The sequence below is a fragment of the Hyalella azteca genome, unplaced genomic scaffold, assembly GCF_000764305.2.
Source record: "Hyalella azteca isolate HAZT.00-mixed unplaced genomic scaffold, Hazt_2.0.2 contig14010, whole genome shotgun sequence".
Classification (NCBI taxonomy): domain Eukaryota; kingdom Metazoa; phylum Arthropoda; class Malacostraca; order Amphipoda; family Hyalellidae; genus Hyalella; species Hyalella azteca.
This window is the reverse complement of record NW_025943911.1, coordinates 59,165-81,494: the sequence shown is the minus strand read 5'-3', so window position 1 is coordinate 81,494 and position 22,330 is coordinate 59,165. Positions and strand designations below refer to the sequence as shown.

The 22,330-nt window shown below is 40.3% G+C and overlaps 2 protein-coding genes across 4 annotated transcripts; one reads left to right on the top strand and one right to left on the bottom strand.

Annotated features, from left to right (window-relative positions):
* The first annotated feature begins 1,332 nt into the window (after positions 1 to 1,332).
* On the top strand, positions 1,333 to 9,090 carry LOC108680957 (transmembrane and immunoglobulin domain-containing protein 1). 3 transcript variants are annotated; one of them, XM_018169892.2, is made up of 7 exons: positions 1,883 to 1,899; positions 4,308 to 4,491; positions 4,701 to 4,793; positions 5,038 to 5,244; positions 7,257 to 7,355; positions 7,579 to 7,773; positions 8,299 to 9,090. In XM_018169892.2, the coding sequence occupies exons 2-7, from the start codon at positions 4,425 to 4,427 to the stop codon at positions 8,580 to 8,582; spliced, it is 945 nt and encodes a 314-aa protein (XP_018025381.1). In that variant the 5' UTR covers positions 1,883 to 1,899; positions 4,308 to 4,424; the 3' UTR covers positions 8,583 to 9,090. The 3 variants fall into 3 exon arrangements, with proteins under 3 accessions (XP_047739870.1, XP_018025381.1, XP_047739871.1); XM_047883914.1 differs by lacking the exons at positions 1,883 to 1,899; positions 4,308 to 4,491 and adding an exon at positions 1,333 to 1,517; XM_047883915.1 differs by lacking the exons at positions 1,883 to 1,899; positions 8,299 to 9,090 and having other exon boundaries at positions 4,248 to 4,491; positions 7,579 to 7,875.
* Positions 9,091 to 11,778: 2,688 nt separating this feature from the next.
* Positions 11,779 to 14,450, bottom strand: LOC108680933. The gene is made up of 5 exons (XM_018169866.1): positions 14,432 to 14,450; positions 14,142 to 14,336; positions 13,359 to 13,492; positions 12,204 to 12,435; positions 11,779 to 11,966 (listed from the first exon to the last, which is right to left on the bottom strand). The coding sequence occupies exons 1-5, from the start codon at positions 14,448 to 14,450 to the stop codon at positions 11,779 to 11,781; spliced, it is 768 nt and encodes a 255-aa protein (XP_018025355.1).
* Positions 14,451 to 22,330: the final 7,880 nt, after the last annotated feature.

The window sequence follows — 22,330 nt, the reverse complement described above, 5'->3', positions numbered from 1 at the left end:
TTTTTCTATCACTCACTTTCCTTTTTATTACAAAGTTCACGACCCGCGCTTCTACCGATTTCGTATGAGACTGGAACCACAGCTCGACCATGTACCAATTAACGGATGGCTCTTGGTCAAAGCAATGCACGTTGTCGAAATCAAAATATTAGATGAACACCGAGGAAAATTTCAAGATTTTTCTTTATAATTTAGGTGACAATACCAGGTCATTGATGTGCATCGTGTAGAAAACAAGAACAGAGTTTTCGTGATAGTTGTGGGCTCAATCTTTACGCCAGCTAGACACAAATCACTCTTGCTCATTTGTGGCTCGTGTCGTCCTTCAAACCCCTTTTCTCCCTTCCCCAAGGCTCAAGTCATACGCGAGTTTCTTAGTTAAAAGGTGTAATTCTTAAGTGTTGAATTCTCAAGTCTTGAGGCTTTCCTGAAATTACGTAAACAAATGGTTGAGATTGCCTATTAGTATTAAGAGAGTATCCTTCGTCTGTTGTTTGCAATAATGCCCACAAATTTTTTCTATGCCTCTAACTCAATTAATTATGCCTTCAACTCAATAGTTAAGTATCCATCTATAAAATACTTTAAGGCATATCTCACTTCCTTGTACAGGCCGTGTACCTTCGTCGAATTTACATTTTGTAGCCTCATATTCTTTGTGAATACCCGTTTATTACCAGCCGTCATGCAAAAATTAATTAATTAGAAGAACTGAGGTGCAAAATCCTTCTTGATTGAGTACTTTATACATAAAAAGATGGATTGAATTTCTCTTCCTCTTCAATTAAGTAGCAGTTTTAGTGTGAGCGTAAATATCCTTTATTTTCTCTCAAGACTCGTCAGGCTCACAAGCGTCAGCCACCCCGTCACCACAGAGCGAAGTCACCACAACCCAAGTCGAGCCGCGCTGGGTCGCTGGATACGGGACATTACTTCTCTTGTTTCTTATCTTGATATTACTATGGTCCAAAGTTCGCATTCCCGTGATTTCGAGGTTTACCAAGTAATTCACACACAAGTTGAATTCGAAGTCGATACGAGTTGAAGCCAAAGTCGAAGTGGGTCGACGACTCATGCATGATTCCAGTGAATCGGATAGTTTCACAAGTGACTGACTGACAAGCACTGCTGTCCCTTGGATACGACATCTATGATATTCCGGGCCCTTCTAAAACTACTCGTAATTTTCAGTCGGAAATTGATAACAGGGAGAATATTTGTACAGAATAACATCACATGCAATGACCTGAATAAGTACGAAGATCAGGTATCAATCCTCTACCGCCGTAGTCACTCTCCGAGAATATGACATTTTATTTTAAATTATACGTAAACTATTGACTGCAGAAACTTGAGGATGGTTGTCCGCTACAGAGAACAAGTTGTTGTACACAGCAGCAACCATCAATGCAAGGCATATTGTGCTCACTAGCATCATATCCTTTTAGGGAAGTAGGCTTGTGACCATATTGCTCCGGTTTGTCATCTTCAACTGTTTATGGACGAAAGCAATTATGGTAAGCTACAGTGCTGTTATTTTTTATATGCTTTTCTTGTGCATTAATGTCATGTTTGACATCTTTGGTTTCTCGTTCAAGTCTATAATGAATTTATTTTATACGGTTTAATTGTATGTCACTGTAGAGGGAACACCAGGCACTCCACTGTACTTATTGTCTGTCACTGATGGTGAACAACCGTCTTGAGATTGTATTGTACGACATTTATGAGAAACAATATGATATATGCCTATATTTTTGGACGAATTGATCATTTTTAAATGATAAAATATATAAAAGATATCAGTCCACCATAGTACATTATGCCTTCCTACAGCAGCAACAACAATTGAGTCTTACGCACCCCACGTTGATGACTGCGTTCCCACAGCACTGAAGGGTTGGTAATTGATTTGTAACCACATGCATTTATGATATTTTTGAAAAAAGCTTGAAACATAGATTTATCCTTTTTCATAGTCCACGAAAATAGTGTTCAGGGGACTCGTAGAATATACATCAGGGTGAACTGTTATGTAAATTTCGACGTACTTTGTAAATCCATTTGTTAAATTCATGAAGTTTTAATCAGCGAGTGCTTCTCGCTTAGTCGGTAAAAATGCGCATGAAAATTTCAATGATTTTAAACAATTCTATTTTCCGTATCTCACATTAGGTTATTAAGATGTAATAAAATCCCGAACGCAACGAAGTTCCAGTTAATAAATATTTTTCTTGTTGGCTTTTATTCATCGTCCAAGTTTCGTAGTTCTGTTTCAGAATGGATCAGTGAGTAATGATGACTGTATATAACTATATCGATAGATATAAAATCACTCGTCAGCCAAAGCCTATGAAAGTAAAATAGATTAATGAAGTTATTATGGCGGGAAACGATCAGAAATTTAAAAGAGAACAGTATCATTTTACGAAAACATTTATTATTCATTAATATCCAATCGTCCAGCTGGAGTGGCATCTTTCATACTTTTTTAATCCAAATCTGCTATCGGTAATGCAATATTTTATCCACGACTAATACACAAAGAAACAAAACTCAATAGTCAATAATATTGTCTGAAAATAACAACTGGCTTCGTTTCTCCCCTAACAAAATTTATCGTTCTCATGCATGCATCTGTCTCTCATGATATGGCTCTCATGATATAATTATACAGTCAATATTACTCACTTTGTACCGCGCATTTCAATAAACATTTTCTTATCATTAGCATAAGCCGGCTGCTGCCGAGATTCGATTTTCTACTAAGTATTTTTAAAATTTATTTTTTATCAGTGCTGGAGTTGCGGTTATCTCACTGCTCTCAGGATTTGCTCTGATAAGATAAAGAAGCAGTAAATTCAAACTATCACTTACCACTGACTATAAAATTCGGCTGCTGCTTCCTACCAATTCTAATGAATTTATCTCCTTCAGTTTGCTACAACCGTCGGCTGACCGCGGATCCTCAAAATTTGTGTAAAAATGTGTAACAATTAGGCAGAGAATGAGTGATTTTGATCAACAAATATAAGTTCATATTGCTGATAATTTCGTTTCAACGCCACTCTCATTGGAATTTTCCTAGTTATTGAAAGTTGTCATAAAGGTGTATCAAAATGATGTCGAAGAGATTCGCTGCATTATTGATACAATTTTGTTGCTTACCTTGTCCCAAAGATGTGAGTTTGATGGCCTGAATTTTTCGGTCGTTGTCATCGTTAATTGTAATCGCTCGAAGAAATTTAGTATTTATTCTCAGAACAATTCTTCTCCGTGTTCTATTTAGGCCTCTTTATAGAGAAGGCTCCTAATTTTCTCAATCATTTGATTCCGAAAAAAAAGAAAACGACAAATAAATCAAGTTTTTTTGCGTTTATGAATCGCCGAGCTGCGCGGAAATGCAAGATGTGATATTGAAGACTAATGCTGTCCTGGAAATAAATCAACTTTGATATTTGTGTCAAAAATAAGACGAAAGCTTAAATGTTGTTATAAATAGTACCAGGTCTTGTAACCTGCTAATAATCATGATGTGAAATCCTAAAAAAAACACCTGATTTTATTTTATTTACCGAGTCCATGGAAGGATTTTTGTGATTATCTCTTTATTTTTGAGCAGTTATTGGCATTATTGCCAATCATTAATTTGCCGAGAAATAAGGTTCACATACAGTATATACGCTATTCAGTAGGTATTCTATGTTGGAACTACATATGTACACTGCGCGTATGCACACTGTGCGTATCACATTTCCAGCTTCCATTGCAAATCTAGTTTGCGTACTGTAGCTTATTTTAGGATGAAATATAAAATATATTTCTTCTCTATTCTGCATAGTTCAGTTAGACCAAAAAGATACAAATAGTTATCTAAGCCTGAAACTTTTTGATCATGTATTAGTGATAGATTAAAACTATGCAAACATAGGTATGTAATGACATAGGTAAGTAGTTTCAAACATTCAAACACAATATATGTAGAGGTAAGTTTTGATGTCAATTTGCAGTTTTGATGTTGCAGTTTTGATGTTGCATCCATTCCACCAAATGTTTCAAAATATATAACTCAGTACTGACTGCAGTGAGTGCCAGATAGCTCATTTTCTCGTCGACGAAAACTGAAGTCACGGACAGACAGACAGATGGACGGACAGACGGACATGGCGATCGAGCACAATAGAGCCTTTTTTTCGTAAACAATACAATGAGCTAAAAACAGTTCGTGTAAGATTTATTCATTGCAGATAAAGCGTTTTTTCGACGAACAATCGAAATCATTGAAGATTTATTCCTTACTTATTCAGTGGGAACTACGAAACTTGCTTATTGAGTGGGAACCTCGAAACTTACTTATCGAGTGGGAACAACGAAACCTTTTACTTATTGAGTGGGAACTACGAAACACTAACAAGATCAGCGAGATGAACTTTCTAATGTTTGTTGCTCTCACTTTACTTCCACAAGCGTTTGCATCACCAAAAGTTCCAAGTAAGTTTACATCACTCTATCTTCGTATCTTTCTTGAGTGACGGCAATAGATTGCTTGAAACTATGCACATTTTTTATACTGATTATGCCATCGGGAGCATCATGCGAACTACAACAGCTCATCAATATGTAATTTATTTTGAAATTAAGGAAAAAATTAAGGTTAATATTGCCGCAAACATAATACTTCAACTTATTTCAATTAACAGAAATGAGCATCACACTGGAGGACGGGAGTTTTGTGGGTTCGAGCCTGGAAATGCCTCCAGAGCAAAGCCTGGCCCTCATTTGCACTGTTCATGGTGAAGTGTGTGGGATTAATGCAGAAAAATATGAGTAGCTGACATTAATGCTCATATTGCTGACATTAATTAACTATTTCTTTCAAAAAGTATGAAGCCACTAAGCATAAATTTTATGAATGAACTTCACGCAGTTTATTTTACGAACAAGTACGGGGATGAGATACCCTTAAAATCATAATTTGTGACGAAACAAGTTTATTTTCCCTTCATTAGCACGAGTTTCAATTAAGATTCCTTGCAGGTTATGAAAGTTCTCATAAGTTATTATGGTACGAAGAAGGGCGAGTTCTGAACCATCAGTCCACCATTGAAGGAGGCGCCTTCATGCAGCAGCAACAATTGAGTCTGACGAACCTCAGCGCTGACGACTGCGACCGCAAACTAACCTGCATTTATGGCGATGGAGATCAGGTTGAGGTTGCCAAAAGCACCACAATAAAGTGTCCGGGTGAGTGTATGAGGAGAGAAGAATAAATGAACTTTCTATAGAGAGTTTGTACAGAGCAACAAACACCTTAGGAGACACGACGAATTCGAATCATCCTGCAGGACCTTACGATCTCTTTAGGTAACACGAACCCACAACACGTAGCGCGTCATTTTCATTGACAACATTTACTGAAAATACACAAAAATTATGAACCGCGTTACGAATTGATTTGACTTTTTTTTTATTTGACAATATTAGATAATTCCAGTCATTAGCATTAAAATTTGAGGTACACGTTAGGGCGCAGTCAAGAGATTAGCTATGTTATGAAGATTGGCCGGATCTGAGTACATTTACCATTGTACGTGCTCAAGTAAGACCAACCGGCGATGAATCTTATCAATCATGAATATGACCGACATTTGACCAGCGAAAACAAAGAGAAAAGAATTTATTTTTTATAATCACTTTCTATCATGGCAATTCTCATGGCTTTCTTACAAAATTCACGACCCGGCCTTCTGCCGATTTAGTAAGTCACTGGAACTCTATAACTTGAACCATAACCCGAACATGTCCCAATTCACGGATGACTCTTGGTCAAAGCAATGCACGTCATTAGGGTGGATCCATGACTTCTTTACAAATAGAGTACAAGATGCCGTAATTGGAAGCTCGAAATCGAGAGAAGCGAGGGTGAAAAGCGAAGTGCCACAGGGCTTGGTGCTAGGACCGATCCTCTTCTTACTTACCCACGCATCTAAATCGTCATTTGCGGACGATACATGAGTGCTAATGAAGATCACAGAGTATCTAGACTGCGAGAGGCTACAGCTAGGAAGACTTGTCGACAATTTACGATTGGGCCCGAGTAATTAATATGCAATTCAACGGCACCAAGTTCGAAGTAATGAGATACAGAGTCCGCACAGAGATCGGGATGCCACATCGCTACTGGGCATCGGATGACACAGGAATTGAGGAGAAGCAACTTGTTCGAGATCTCTGAGTGTTGATGAGTGCCGAAGCCACGTTCGATGACCTCATCGAGGAGTGACCCAGTTGCTCGAGGCAGACAAAGGATGGGGAGGATCTGGCGGACATTTCGAACAAGAGAAGCAGCGCCAATGATTACACTCTTCGATCAGGGCCCTTGTGCTCCCCAATCTTGCATACTGCTGCCAGCTTTCTGTATGTGCCGCCCAAAGCGCTGCGGTGTGGAAACTGGCGGCAGTGCAGCGGACCTTCACGCAAAGGATCAGCGGCATGAGGGAGTTGGACCTGAACTACTGGGAACTAAAGGCTGAAACACCTGGGAGTGTATCCACCGGAGACGAGAAGAGAGAGGTATATCATACTATACTCTTGGAAGATGATAGCTGGACTGGCTCCCAACTTTCAAAGTGAGACCTGCAAAATTGTGACATATTACAACAAAAGGAGGGGGAGACTGTGCAGGATTCCCTCATTCAATAACCAAGCAGCGGCCAGAGGACAGACTCTTCATGAGGGATCACTGTCCGTGGTAGGACCAAGGCTGTTTAACGCCTTTCCAAAGGTGCTGAGAGGAGAGGAGTTTACCATTGCGACTTTCAAGAGACAACTGGACAAGTTTCTGAAGAAGATCCCGGATTGTCCAGTTATGGGAAACTACCCTCAGCAAGTGATAAGCAACAGCATCTTGTATCAACTGGCCCAAAGGAAGGCAAATAGACGGAACACGGCCAACGTTACGTCCGGGATCCGAGGGCGGGGTGACCTGCCAGCGACGACTCGGAGACGGAAGACGACGAAGGCGGAGTATCAGCTTGACCGTGGACTTAGAAGTCCTAAACTTATCATAAGATCATAAGATCATTGTCGTCATCAAAATATTCGGTAAACAGCCCGAATGAAATTTCAAGATTTTTGTTTATAATTAGGAAAGCAATGATTAACCAAGCAGGTCATTGATGTGTATTGTGTAGAAAATATGAACCGATTTTTTTGTAATAGTGAAGGTCATTATTTTATTCGCCAACGAATTTCAGGCAAGGGACTTAGCATCACATTGGAGAATGGGACTTCGGTGAACTCCATTGTAAACATTATTCCAGGACAAAGACTGAGCCTCATCTGCACAATCCATGGTGAGGTATAGTGAGGTGAAAAGCGGGTGGTGGTACATGTAAAGCAATAGACGATGATATAAATAGTCTGAAGCCCGTTGCTATCAGCCTATAAATGGTGGAAATATTATGGAACGACATGCATATTCGTTTTTCAACCTTAAAAATTGCGAAATTTAACGCCATCGTTCACTGGGATTTTACTTAATATACTCGTAATCTTAACATTAATTTCGTGCTTCAGGTTACGAGCTTGAACACGACTTGGTGTGGTACCAAGGAGGGCGAGTGTTAGGTAACCAGTCCACCACCCACAAAGACGCCTTCATGCAGCAGCAAGAACTGTTCTTTACGAAGCTCCATGCGCGAGACTGCGGCCGTGAAATGACCTGCATGAATGGCGGCAAAGATCAGCTCAAGATCATTCTCATGTGTCCAAGTAACTCGTGAATGTTTGAAATGAGAGTCATTTATGGAATTTTTAGGCAACTTCTAATGAACATTTTAACGTTGGGACTGAAATAGTTTGCTTGCAATTCGATCTAATGGCAGAGATTACTACTAGTGTACTGATATTAATACAAAATTCTTCGTCTGTTGTTCTCAATCATGAGCAAAACTTTGTTATATACATTTAATTTAATGCACTCATGGTAACTATCAAGATAGTTAGGTATCAATTTATAAAATAATTTCTGGCCTTTCTTACTTCATTGTACAGGCCGCGTACATTCCTCGAATTTACATTTTGTAGCATCATATTCTTCATGCTCCTCTACCCGTATATCACCAGCCTGCGTGCAAAAATTAATCAATTAAAAGAGCTAAGGTGCGAAAACCTTATTGATTATGTGATTATGTATTTTATACACGCAGAGATTAGTATAATTTCTTTTGCTATTCAATAGAGAAACATTTTTCGGGTGAGTGTAAATATCATTTATTTTCTCTCACGACTCGTCAGGCTCACAAGCGTCAGCCGCCCCGCCACCACAGAGCGAAGTCACCACAAGCCTTGTCGAGCCGCACAGGTTTCTAGGATACACGACATTTCTTGTCGTGTTTCTTATCTTGATGTTACTATGTGCCACACTGACTACTTTTAAAAGTTTAAGATCAGATCTAAAAGTTCGTATTACTAGGATTAGGAAGCATGCCATGTCATTCTGGCGCAATTTGAATTTTGGTACTCGTCGAAGTGGATCGACCGCTCTTGATCCCAGTGAATCAGAAGGTTTCATTGTATGACAAGATTGACAAGCAATGGCGCCAAAACTAGCTAACCGATACACCAACTATGATATTCCGGGCCCTTCTAAAACTACTTATAGTGTTCAGTCGGTAATTGGGAACAAGAAGAATATACGTACAGAATTACATCCCAATGACCTGAATAAGTACGAAGATCTGTGTATAAAAAATATCGCGCACACAATTGGGGTGCCTTCCTATAAAATATATTTATTCAAATATTGTCTGAGTTGAGATGTGAGCTAATAAGAACGAATAATAAAGGAACAAAGCGAGAAATTTCGTTCTCCGTGATCTTGTTGTCAGCTCGCTAAAGACAGAGAGATTATAACTCATGTCTATTTATCTTCCACGTGTCTATTTATCTTCCACGTGTCTATTCCTCTCCCTCGTGTTTATTAATCTTCCACGTGTCTATTTATCTTTCTCGTGTTTACATATCTTTGCTATTAAACTTGTATATGTAGCGTGCCCTCGAAGTTCGTTTGAACCAGACGCCACGATAACTGCTTCATAGAATTATAATAAAAGTAATAATAATAATAATAACAATAGTAATATATGTATATGATAATAATATTAGTTTCTCTTTGATTTCGTTGACTGCCACTACTTGATTGAGTTTTTTTATCTAATATTTTCCTGATCAATAGAAATTAATTTCATTAATTAAGAGCGTTTTATTGTAACTGATTTTAGTGATAAGCATTACGATAGAATCAACACACATGATAGTTGCTTCAAACAACTATCATGAGCGCTAACAACTAAGATGTAACAATGTTCTACAACCTCTCGAAGACTTGCTGCGGCATTTGCATCAGAATTCAACCGACTTCTACGGCTTATACGTACATTAATTTGCTTTTGTCAGCAAATCCCAAAGAATCCCGTATGAGATGACTAATTCGTGATCTCTTGGTTCACAAATACCTTATTATTTTATATGTTTCGGTAGGTTGTAACAGAGCGCGCTACTGTAATTAAAATACACAAGCACTGATTTTTATGTGAATATTTGTGATGCTGTAATTCCAAGAAAAACCCATTATTTCTATTTTTGGCTATTTGTTGCCCTCTACGGCTTGTTTCAGGTGGAAGTTTTATTGAATTGTAGATTTGCATTTGGAAGTTGCATTCTACGAATCGCATGAGAGAATACAGCGGAAGGCTACAATCCAGATATTATTTATACCATAAGTAATTTTTTTCAAAATTAGGGAAGATTTTGGAAAAAGCCCAGTTCGAATAAATTCAAGACAAATTTTATTTTTTTTTATCAAATTTCTCCATGGTTTTCTCGCAATGGATCGCGGCCGCGAACGGTACTTTCCAATCCTGTATACCAGCACAGTGCCTGTATTATTTTCAACACAGTAGGTACTATATATTCATATTCAAGTAAACTGTAGGTATATACAGAAATATATTAGCTGAGATTCTTCTACATACAGTATACCCGCATGAGAAGATTGATTGCCTTGTTCAGTACAATAGGCGAGGGAAACATTGCACTCCATACTGAGCTCAGACCGCAAGATGGCAAGTCCGCTCATAACAGATTAATTTCTCTATTGCCGCACTATAATCAGTTTAATAAAAAATGTATTTCTTCAGTGTTTTATTGTCTTTTATGTCTCTTACACTTTCCCCCAGAGAAATTCAGGATATTTGGAGCAAATAAATTTCCGTCATTGTTGAGCGCCAGTTCTGAAAGTCATTTTTTACCCCTAACGCCTTTTTCTATTAGATCTAATCTCCAATATTCAATGTTCCATCTGGCCTAAAGACTGACGCAATTGGAAAGTATTAAGTGAGTTATCTAATACATTACAAGGAAAATATTTATTTCCATCACAATTCTCTTTTTATCGTTTGTTATTGAAAGTGACTGAGATAGGAATGTCGAATCAACATTTGTTACAATCATTGTTTTCTGGTTGTAGCAATAAAATCTTTCGCAACGCAAAGGCCCAGGACAGAAAGTAACTAAATATTAAAAGAGTTGTTAGTCTCTGCTCCCAAATGCCATGGTAGCTGAAACGAACCCTTAATTAATTCACAACACATATCATTGACGAAGCATCTACTGTGGGTCCAAATGTCAATAAATGCATGGACCCAAATAATGACAAATGGATTCAACAAATTAATTATTGTAAGCTAATGTTAGCGAAACAGTTAACCGAAGTTTGTTCCTGCTCATAACGCAGTCTTCACTCTTTAGCCGGCAATCAAGAAAAGAACTAAATTCTAAGCTCACTCTCGTGATGTCTTGAAGGAGGAAAAAAAATGTTGTGTTCACCACAACAGAGATCAACACTTTGGTTCTCTATTGGTCATGACTGCTATTTGTGACAGGGTGGGATAATCATAATGGTGCTCCATCAGTGACGCTCTATTTCCTTGTGTTTGGATGTCTTCGTATTGGTTCGGAGGGCAAGGGAGAGGAAGAACAGGATAAGGAGGAGGATGTCCGGGGTATTGGGAAGTTCGAACAGGTGATCCAGAATGCGGAAGAGGTTGGCTTTCATATGGAAAAGGCTGAACAGGGTACGCCGGAGTACGTCCAATGTACGGAGAAGGGTGGCTAGTGTTTGGAATAATATAATCAGAGTGCGGTGGAGTACGTTCGGAGTACGTAGGAGGGTTATCGGGGTATGAAACTGACTGATCAAAGTACGGAAGAGACTGATCCAGCCCAACGCCAATCAAAGTCCTAGCACAAGGTTCTCTGGAGTCCAGAAGAGGAGAGCTCACACTGTCGTTCCGTACTGCATTTAAGGACAAATCGTCTGGACCTTCTTCTTGTGTGTTGACACGGTTATGGTTAATGGCGGGGGGTTTGGATCCAAGTGATCTACGTGTAATGAAAAGCCCCATGAAAACCAAAGCAACTAATGTAACAACAGTCAACATGAGTGCCAGTAAAATTATAGTAAGGAGCAAGCCGTGTTTCCCGAAGTACTTTATCAGTTCCGGGTATTTTTCAGATGAATCTGCGAAACAAACAATGATTGCTTATCATATTGAATTTTGAATACGAATTTTGGTAGGAACGCTTGGAAATGTTGATAGTGCGTAATAATTGTTGATAAATGAAAATTCAACATCGCTATTGACTTATTTTTAGTTATTTGCTATAAAATTTTCAGAATCGAAAATCTTGAGTCTTGTAACCTATAATGCCACCTCAATACCCACCAACATCACGAGACTGCGCAGAGGCTTCACTTTCCTCATCAGGAGTTTCATAACAATCAAAGAACACTGAAGATTCTACATCGGAAAACTCCTCGAGATTTTCAGATGACGGACCCTTCAGAAGAGCTTCGCTGGTCAAAATCACAGCTTCCATAGTTGGTGTTGATGGGACTGCAACTAAAATGACATGGGCAATGGAACTGTTGAATCAATAAATTGTAATATTTCTACTCAAGCCAATCTTTATTATTGTTTTTATCGTGAGGCCCGACATTCCAGAAGTTCTGAATTTATTATCACGCTATAAGCCTATAAAATTCATACCCTGAGTTTCTTGGTCCAAAAAATCAAGATTGGAAATTAAATGTATAATGTCGTTAGCGTCCTGCTTAAAGAGACAAACTAAGTACCTACCATTATCTGGAGGCTGAGCCAGAGCAAGATTGTCTTCCTCAGGTAAGTCTCGGCACACTGAGTATGATGATGTTGCGGCGTTTGCAAACGTCTTCTGGAGCACGTCACTAACTCGGTCTTTCAGTGCGTCATAATCTTTCCTCAGCTGATATTTGCACGTCAGTTCCACGTTGCAAAGGTTCTCAGTGATAAACAGCGATACATTTCCTATCGAGAGTACAGGCGAATCTTCCTGTCGGCGGATAAAGTTGAAAAAGTTAGCTGAACCTGTTGAACACACACGTGATTGCTAAGTATTCAACCTTGCAAAGAGTTTAGTGATCAAAATGAATATGAGTTTATCGATGTATATACGTATGTAAATTTATGAGGACAGTTCTAGATAGAAAAATCTCAATCTCCAGGCTAATACCGAGCTCAATGCCAAGGTTTGAACTGAGTACAAAAGGCAGAAAAAGCGGACTTGACCTGAATCCCTAATACATTACATAGCTTCATTGTTTCTGATTAGTGCACTATACTTGACATGCGAATATCTAGTTCAGACATTGTGTCTGATACTTAAATTTTCGCACAAGAAAAAATACCAGTTTTCTCAGTCATTAGTACCGGACACAAAAGTCTTCGGCTAAGAAAAAGTACCAGTCTCTTCAGTCGGTAGTACCTGACTCAAAAGTCGTCGGCCAAGAAAACGTACCAGTATTTTCAGACGACAGTACCTGGCACAGAAGTCCTCGGCTAAGCAAAAGTACCAGTCTCTTCAGCCGGCAGTACCTGGCACAGAAGTCTTCGGCTAAGAAAAACTACCTGTCTCTTCAGCCGACAATACCTGACAAGTCCTCGGCTAAGAAATAGTACAAGCCTCTTCAGACGACAGTACCTGACATAGAAGTCCTCGGCCAAGAAAAAGTACCAGCCTCTTCAGACGGCAGTACCTGGCACAGAAGTCTTCGGCAAAGAAAAACTACCAGCCTCTTCAGACAACAGTACCTGACATAGAAGTCCTCGGCTAAGAAAAACTACCGGCCTCTTCAGACGACAGTACCTGACATAGAAGTCCTCGGCTAAGAAAAACTACCTTTCTCTTCAGACGACAGTATCTGACATAGAAGTCCTCGGCTAAGAAAAACTACCTGTCTCTTCAGACGTCAGTACCTGACACAAGAGCCTCTGGTAGCCGCGGTACCAGCACAGCTGCAGGTGCTCCTCCAGGTCCTGGGCATCACACCGCAGCTCCACTGCCGTCGCCGCAGACGAAACCTCCGTCACGACCGGCGCCTGGAGCTCGCCTGCCCAGTGTATTAGGAAAGCATCGCTGGCGTTTAAACGGCAATCAATACGCGAAAGAGTTATGAGAGGAAGTACTTATAACGTGTTCGATTTCTGGTCCAGATCTGTACACATTCCGCATTTTAGATTTGAGGATAAATAACGTAAATTTTATAAATATAGAAGTGAAAACATGTCTTCACCTATCGATTGTTGCACGCAAAGTCGATGGACCGCTTACCATATTTTTGTTCATCTTTAATACACTTTCAATGTTACCGGTGAAACTTAGTTACCTATGTGAAGTTATTTTATTTTCCCGCCCTCCTAAAATCTTATATTTTTGACATCGTATTCACGGAAACGATACGACCGGGAACTTTCATAAGATTGTCGGCAGACAGACAAGCATTTTCCAAATTGAATTATACAGTTTGTTGGCGAATCTAATATCGATATAAAACTGAGTGATGAAGGCACGTGTCATTTAGAACACCAAAAATATACACATAAGGTTCCCCGAGTATATACGAGTACGAATATGCGAGTAGGAATAACGTATATTACTAGTAGGAGCGTATATTAAATGTAAGAATAACCTGTTTTACAAGTAAGAATAAGCAGGAATAACGTGCGTTACAATAGATATCGTGTTCACCTCCAACTCACCGACAACGCGCAGGACGACGGAGGTCGAGACGCTGTCATCGTCAGGAGGCTCAGCAGAACACGTCAGCCGGCGCAGATGGTCGGCAGAAGTGAGGTTGTCGAAGTGCATCACGGCCTTGCCCCAGCCGCCATACAGCTGGTGCAGAGCAGCATTGTCCACTTCACGTCTGTTCTCGTAGAACTTGGGTTGGCTTCCTGCAATTGGAAACATGCAAACTTTCTTATAATTTCACATAGTTTCCCCTGCCAACTTCAAAAAGTTTGACAGCTTTTTGCGACATTATGTTCACTGTTGAAGAGAGAACTCATGTAACCTATTATTTAATGCATGGTCTTCCTATGAATTGATCCGCGGTGTATATGAGGTTCATATACCCGTACGAACGTGGGAGTTACCCTGCGCGTAGCACTCGAGTACGAGGGGCACGTAGGACTCGAGTATCTTACCCTGCGCGTAGCACTCGAGTACGAGGGGCACGTAGGACTCGAGTATCTTACCCTGCGCGTAGCAATCGAGTACGAGGGGCACGTAGGACTCGAGTATCTTACCCTGCGCGTAGCAATCGAGTACGAGGGGCACGTAGGACTCGAGTATCTTACCCTGCGCGTAGCACTCGAGTACGAGGGGCACGTAGGACGGGTAGGCTGACAGCTGCCCCCCCGGGGTGTTTCTCTTCTGCAGGCTGCTGTAGATGTGAGGACCTGCGGGAGTTTGTTGGTATTAATGTTCATAAATTATCAATAAAACATCACGTTTATCAATTAAATGATCTCTTCTATCAAGGTTATAAAAAGAGTCCATTTTCCATACAACACAAAAAAATAGGAAGGATAAACTTACGTCTGATAAGGCGACTCATTAAGGATAATAAGACGACTCATTACAAAATAATTGTCTGATAAGGCGACTCATAACACTGATTAATTAACATTACAAATGCACACTGTTCGATTGTATCTGATATAAGAATGGCTGGAATAATTAAATGTAGAAAAGCAAACGCTTTGAAATAATTTCCCGTCCAATATTAGTTATTGGTTAACCTATCGTGTGAGTTGAGCTTATTTATTTTCCTAAATTTTTAATGAAACGCTACGTATCTCAATTAAGTGATCTCTTCCATTTAAGGTTATAAAAAGAGCCCATTTTCTAAAAAAAGCAAAAAAAATCCGCATATATCCACTTTATATTCATATAATTATAGCTATATAAAACAAGTGTATAGCAATATATTTATTATAATTTCAGATTAATGATTACATGTGTGCAATCCTTGTCTCTGAGAGAAAATATCCGAAAATTATTAATGAAATCTGAAACGAACTAAACAAACAAATTACAGAAATAGTGTACCGTCTTAATAATAATTAACGGTACCGAGGAATAGTGTACCGTTTTAATAATAATTAACGGTACCGAGGAATAGTGTACCGTTTTAATAATAATTAACGGTATCGAGAAATAGTGTACCGTTTTAATAATAATTAACGGTATCGAGGAATAGTGTACCGTTTAATAATAATTAACGGTATCGAGAAATAGTGTACCGTTTTAATAATAATTAATGGTATCGAGAAATAGTGTACCGTTTTAATAATAATTAACGGTACCGAGGAATAGTGTACCGTTTACGTGGATCTCCGCCGTGGACATTGACGCGTTTGTCGCCACCATCATGGCGACTGTCAGCCACGAGGCTAATTGTAGTGGAGGTTTGAGCATGGCTAGGTGGTCAAGTACGATGTGTTATTTACTCGTAACTTATATTAATTACATCTAATTGAATGCAAACGCGTCCATTGACTCAGAGCCTATCACTAAATTAAATACTCCGTGACTCTAGAAATTGACTATTGGTTTCTTCTGCTCAGAGATTCTAATTTGAGTTCTGTGCATGCATGCTATGTGAATGCTACATAAACCTTTGCATACTACACAAGCNCAGTCTTGAAAAGTTCTGTGGATGCTACACGAGCCAAGTAACAGTCTTGAAAAGTTCTGAGCATGCTACACGAGCCAAGTAACAATCTTGAAAACTTATGTGCATGCTACACGAGCTAAGTAACAGTCTGAAAAGTTTTTTGTGCATGCTACACGAGCCAAGTAACAGTCTGAAAAGTTTTGTGCATGCTACACGAGCTAAGTAACAGTCTGAAAAATAAATTCTATATAGGCGTATGGTTAATAATGGTTAATATAATGTTAAGCAGTATTGTACCGCAATAACATCCACCAAATTCTCGCCAGGGGTAACTGCTGGCTCTATGTCGTCTGTGTACTTAAAACAATGAATTTAGTATCATGAAGTTATTCTATAAAACATTCTCCGCTGTACAAAAGCATGTCTCAAAAAATAATAATTCATCAATTATATTAGGATTGACGGTTCTTCTGAAATTAATTGACTGAAATCCTTGTGTCCACGAAATATTAAGTTCCGTTAGTTTTGTAAGAGCTGTGAACTAATGCCTAACTGAGCGGTGTCTTCTCTAAATTCTGATCCATAGTAGATATGGGATTTTACAGTTTGGCATAACATAAATTATCAAGGTTTGCAAATATTGCTTGAAATTCCTGGGAGTTTTGAGAATATTATCATTGCTACTAAATTTCTGAACAGCCTGTGAATTATTATAAGGAAAATTTGAAGCTCATGTGATTATAATAATGAATAATATATTCATGTGAGCTTCACTGTTCAAGTGAACCCAGCTTTGCCCATGTGAATAATCGCTGAGATTAGGAAATTCAGGTAATCATTTTAATTAACAAGGCATCCCGCCCTTTGTTATATGTTAGTATATCAAAAAGCCATGGATCAGCTGTTCTCGGTGACCAGGGGCCATACTTTCAAAACTCGTTAAGTGAACGTAAGTACTTACGCTCTATTTTCTTGTCTATGATTGGTGAATTTTGCTTGAAAGGCCATCAGTGATTGGCTGATGAACTTACGATATCTTAACTTTTTTTGAAAGTATGGGCCCAGTTAATCACAAGGAAGTCAAAATAGGCACCTTAGTATGAGCCTCAGCTTATGTCTCGTTCTAATTTCAGCGGCAGTAGGGTTCACTGGCTACCTCAACAAGTCACACAGTCTCTCTTTTTCTCAAATATTTATTAATTGTAAATTGCATGTTCATACCGAACGTTTAATAATAAATCAGTTTGTAACTACTTTTGTATGCAGTGTGTAAATCTTGTGAAATGCTAATTTTAAAAAAACTGTTTCAATATAACTAAGTCTTCAATAATTATTGCTGAACATCTCGAGTGTCAAGGCAAATACCTTACACCATCGCTTCATTCACTTACATTTCATCCATGATTATAAAGAGAGCTATACCTCATTTAGCTGGAAAGCTCACCCGCGCACATTCAAAAACATTTTAAGATTCAACTATTAAATTCATTCAGTCTAAACAAGCAATTAGTGATATCCGTTTCCTTCATTTATACTGTGGAGTAAGGGGAAATCTGACTTAAAGATTTTCTCCGTTGTTTGGTATCAGTATTCGGGTTCTTCAGTGCTTGGGAGCAATAGTTTTGAGATGCGTCCCAATACTTCATTACCTTGAGCTTAGATGTTCAGTCTGACTGTCGGTTATACTGTAGGAACACAGGTTAACTACAGGTTAACGTCTACAGGTTAACACAGGTAGGAACACAGGTTAACTACAGGTTAACGTCTACAGGTACGTCTACAGGTTAACTTAAATTCGTAAAGTAAACGATTATTTATGTCGTTAAAGAGTGTGTGCTGCCTAACACTCCTTACATTTCTACTATAGCCTAGCATTACACTAGCCCGTCTTATAACGGAGGTCCACGCTATCTGCATTGCACAGATTACAAGATAGTAATTTTATCTTGTTTATTAACTGGCCATAATTCTAAAATTTAACAGATTAGAGCTCTAGGAATCGTAGTTTCTATCTTTTTCAGAAGCTGCCGAAGCTTGTGAATCAAATAATTAGGATTAAATTTAGTTTATATAGCTTCTATAGTTGTGTACTTTTAGATTGACGTGCCGCTAGGTTATAAGTGTTGTGTCTGCTGTTTGAAAATGTTGTTACCAATAACTGAATGTTTGGGAGATAAGTTAATATGTTCAATAACTACCTTTTGCTTTATTTCGTTGTCATTGCAACAACTACTGCGAATGCTAGCCACAGTATATTGACGGTAGAGTTAGTCAGTATAGTAATTAGAGTCTGTCCATGATCAAATTTCGTGCTGTGTTCCGTTGATATTCCAATGAACTCTTCCATGAGATTTATTTTAATTAAATAAGTTCATGGGAATTTTTTTGCCAAGTAAATTCACTATATCTTTCTTGAAAAATTTTCGTAGACAATCATTTCAATATGAAATAAGAGAAAAATCAACAGAAAGACAAAATTTTGAAGAGATTCATGCTTTAATATATACTTACCAATGAACGAAGTAACATTAAAGCCATTTTTATCAGCAGTTTAAAGAGGATGAGAATAGTCATGCTAAGCAAAACGCTTAAAAATAAATACGTGTGATTGTGTTGCATTTCATTTTTGGGGATCAAGGCTCTTGGATTTGAGCGATAAGATTCTGAAGCTTAACCTTAAGCTTTATTACTAAGTTCCTTGAAAAAAATCATTTGAGTGACCAAGACGATTCGTATGCAGTTGTGCTCTAGCAGCCACACAAAACTTCGTGAGCTTCATACGTAGTGTTGTGCTCGCTGTGCTGGCCTCAGCTAGTGCCTTATCAATTCCAAGTGAGCTTTTTAGCATTCATTGTCCATTTCAGTCAATGGGTGAAGGATAGTAAATGTGAAGTAGAGTTTTCCATTATAATAAGGGTATTTTGAATGGGTGAAGAATCGTAAATGTGAAGTTTTTCAATATACTAAGGGTATTTTGAAGGCCTTAAAACATTCATTTCAAACTTTAGCTCTTATTTTGACAAATACGGTCATTTTTTAATCTGATTAATATATAATAATGATTGCGACGATCCTTACACAGGAATGAGCATCACGTTAGAAGCTGGGGGCCAGGCCGGTCCCAACGTAGACATAACTCCTGGTCAGAACCTGACGCTCGTCTGCTCCGTGCACGGTGAGGTGCAATAAAATACTTTGTTTTGTAGTGAGTGTATAAGCAGAATTTTACGAGTAGATGAAAATTCTTCATTAGCTATTCTATGTACCGATATAAATTAAAAATTTGAAATTCAATTCCTAGTTGGCTGCAGAGTCGTCGTCGGCATCCGTCCGTCTCGAGAGACGATGGGTTAGCTATCGGTCCCGCCTGCATCGCCGAGTGTGGATGTACAGACCGATCCTGGAATGACAATCCAATCCACAGCCATCACAGGTGAAGGCAGATGGCTGTCGCTGCTGCGTCGCCCGCTGTTTCCGTCTGAATCTCCTCTGAGAGTCGCCATCGCGACGCTCGACCTCAGCGCAGGAAACGGCCTGCCCGATAGCGAGTCTCCTACCCTGGCGGTCAGCTGCTAGGGTCTCCAACGAGGATGGGTCGATGCGGCACCGTTTCAAATCCCTCGTGCATATGTCCTTAATTGAGGCGTAGTTTCGGGCGTCCCGTTTTCCGTCGGGCTTCCGCGAGCTCGCCGTAGAGGAGGTCTTTAGGTATGCGGCCCTTTCCCATCCCACTGACATGCCCCAGCCACTTGAGACGTCTCTCGCTGAGAACTGAGAGCAGACTGATCATATTTGATCGCTCTAGTACCACAGAATTGTGGACTCTATCCTGCCACTTGATCTCCAGTATGCGCCGGAAACACCTCATGTGGAAGCCGTCGAGTTTCCTTTCGTGCCCCGCATAAGTGGTCCATGTCTCGCAACCATATACAGGAGAGTGCCGAGGACGCAAGCCTTGTAGACGCACAGTTTAGTCTTCACGGTCAGGCTCCAGTTGTTCCAAACACGCTGGGTTAATTTGGCCATGACTATGGCGGCCCTGGCAATCCTGCTTTTAATCTCGGAGTCGATGGACAGTGAACTGGAGATACTGGACCTGAGATAGGTAAAGTTCTCGACGACCTCCAGGGTGTAACCATCCAGAACAATGCTCGGGGGAGTCCCAGTGCCCTGAGACAATACCTTACTCTTTTCCAGGCTGATGGTCAGGCCAAACTCTTTACAGGCATAGGCAAAGCGGGTGATAAGCAGCTGGAGTCCTCCCTCGGTATGCGATGCCAAGGCTGCATCGTCGGCGAAGAGCATCTCGTGGATTAGGGTCCTGGTGACCTTGGATTTGGCCCGAAGACGGGCTATATTGAAGAGCTTGCCGTCGTGTCTGGTGTGTATGAAAACGCTTTCGCTACAATCCACGAAGGCGTACCGAAGAAGCATGGAAAAGAAGAAACCAAAAAGCGTGGGCGCGAGCACGCAGCCCTGCTTCACTCCGCTGCTAACTGGAAAAGCCTCTGAGGTCACACCGTTGAAGCAAACCATGCCGTGCATGTTTTCGTGGAAGGACTTGACCACCGCGAGTAAGCGCGGTGGGCAGCCGATCTTCTGCAACAAGCGGAAAAGTCCGTCACGACTAACCAGGTCAAAAGCCTTTGTTAGGTTAATAAAAGCGACGTGGAGAGGCATCTGCTGCTCATTGCACGTCTCCTGCAGCTGACGCAGGGAAAAAATTATGTCCACCGTTGATCGACCAGCCCTGAATCCACATTGGGATTCGGGGTAGACGCGAGCGGCGAGGAGCTGCAAGCGAGAGAGAGCTACCCGGGCGAACACCTTGCCTACAACGCTGAGGAGAGAGATTCCCCGGTAGCTGTTACACTCACTTCTGTCTCCCTTATTCTTATACAGAGTGACGATCTTCGCATCACGCATGTGTTGAGGGATGTAACCCTGCTCCCAGCAGTGGCGAAGAAGGTCGTGGAGTGGCTGGAGTAGAACTGATTTGCCGCTTTTCAGTATTTCCGGGGGAATTCTGTCGTTCCCAGGTGCTTTGCCGCAGGCAAGGCAGTCCAAGGCTTTACTATAAGCTCTTCCACAGCAGGAGGGGTATCCAATTTCCCCATAATCGGCTAGCCCGAGATTGAGTCAAGGGCTGTGACGGTTACTGTATTCAACTTTGCGTACAGTTCAAGGTAGTGCTCGGTCCAGCGCCGCATCTGCCCCTCTTGATCTGCCAGGACTTCACCAGTTTTGGACTTGAGTGGAGCGGTCTTGGACGGGGTTGGTCCTGTGGCCCTCTTTATACCTTCGTACCCCCCCCCCAAGTTCCCCCCCCCAAGTTTCCTGCTTTGGCAGCTGACTGAATGCTGCAACAGAGATTTCTCCAGTACGTGTTGGCGCAACGTCGAGGGGTCTGCTGAGCTTCCGAAAGTAGTAGTTCTGAGCTGCAGAGTAGCTCATAAGAAAACTATGGACTCATCGTCACAACATAGATATGGAGTGAAACCTGTTTTAAATTTATTGGTATAAGCTAGCACAGTATCTCGCTTGGCGCAATCAGAATGATTCATCGCTGTAGTCAAGCGTGCGGTAGTAATAATAATTATTGTACTTAAATTGAATAAATAATTTGATTTTCAGTGAGTTCATTAATATGAGTCCAGATAGAAAATTTCAACCAATATTTTTCAATTCTAATGTAAATGACTGGAATCTTACTTGCATTAAAATTCCGCTGAACAATAGTGTAAGAGCCAATTTCTAAAACATGATCTAAATACTTGAAAGGTGTAACCTGATAAAATTTTACCTTCCATGCAGGCTACTCGCTACCACAGGACATCGTGTGGCGCGGTCAGAATGACGTGTTAAGCGACCAGTCGTCGTCGTTCCGGGACGACTTCCTGCAGCAGCGGCAACTGCGGCTGCCGCGTCTCGACGCGGGGGACTGCGGCAGAGAGCTCGTCTGCAGTTACGGGGACGGCCGGGAACTGCAGGAGAAAATCATCCTCGCGTGTACAAGTTCGTGGGAAGGGTACATCGTGGGAAGGGTACATCGTGGGAATATCGTGGGATATTATATCGTGGGAATATCGTTATCGTGGGAATATCGTGGGAATGTCGTTATCGTGGGAATATCGTTATCGTGGGAATATCGTGGGAATGTCGTTATCGTGGGAATATCGTGTTATATAGTATATAGTATATAGTATATAGTATATAGTATAGTATTGTAGTATAGATATATAGTTATAGATAGGGTCATCTGAGCAA

Bases quoted from the DNA above. Each gene is read 5' to 3' on its own strand.
- LOC108680957 (XM_018169892.2), top strand. From the start codon at position 4,425: ATGAACTTTCTAATGTTTGTTGCTCTCACTTTACTTCCACAAGCGTTT. The intron at 4,492-4,700 runs GTAAGTTTACAT...TTCAATTAACAG, and splicing joins TGCATCACCAAAAGTTCCAA to AAATGAGCATCACACTGGAG. The intron at 4,794-5,037 runs GTGAAGTGTGTG...GATTCCTTGCAG, and splicing joins CCTCATTTGCACTGTTCATG to GTTATGAAAGTTCTCATAAG.
- LOC108680933 (XM_018169866.1), bottom strand. The intron at 12,436-13,358 runs GTACTGACGTCT...ATCCGCCGACAG, and splicing joins ACCAGAGGCTCTTGTGTCAG to GAAGATTCGCCTGTACTCTC. The intron at 11,967-12,203 runs GTAGGTACTTAG...ATGTCATTTTAG, and splicing joins GGCTCAGCCTCCAGATAATG to TTGCAGTCCCATCAACACCA.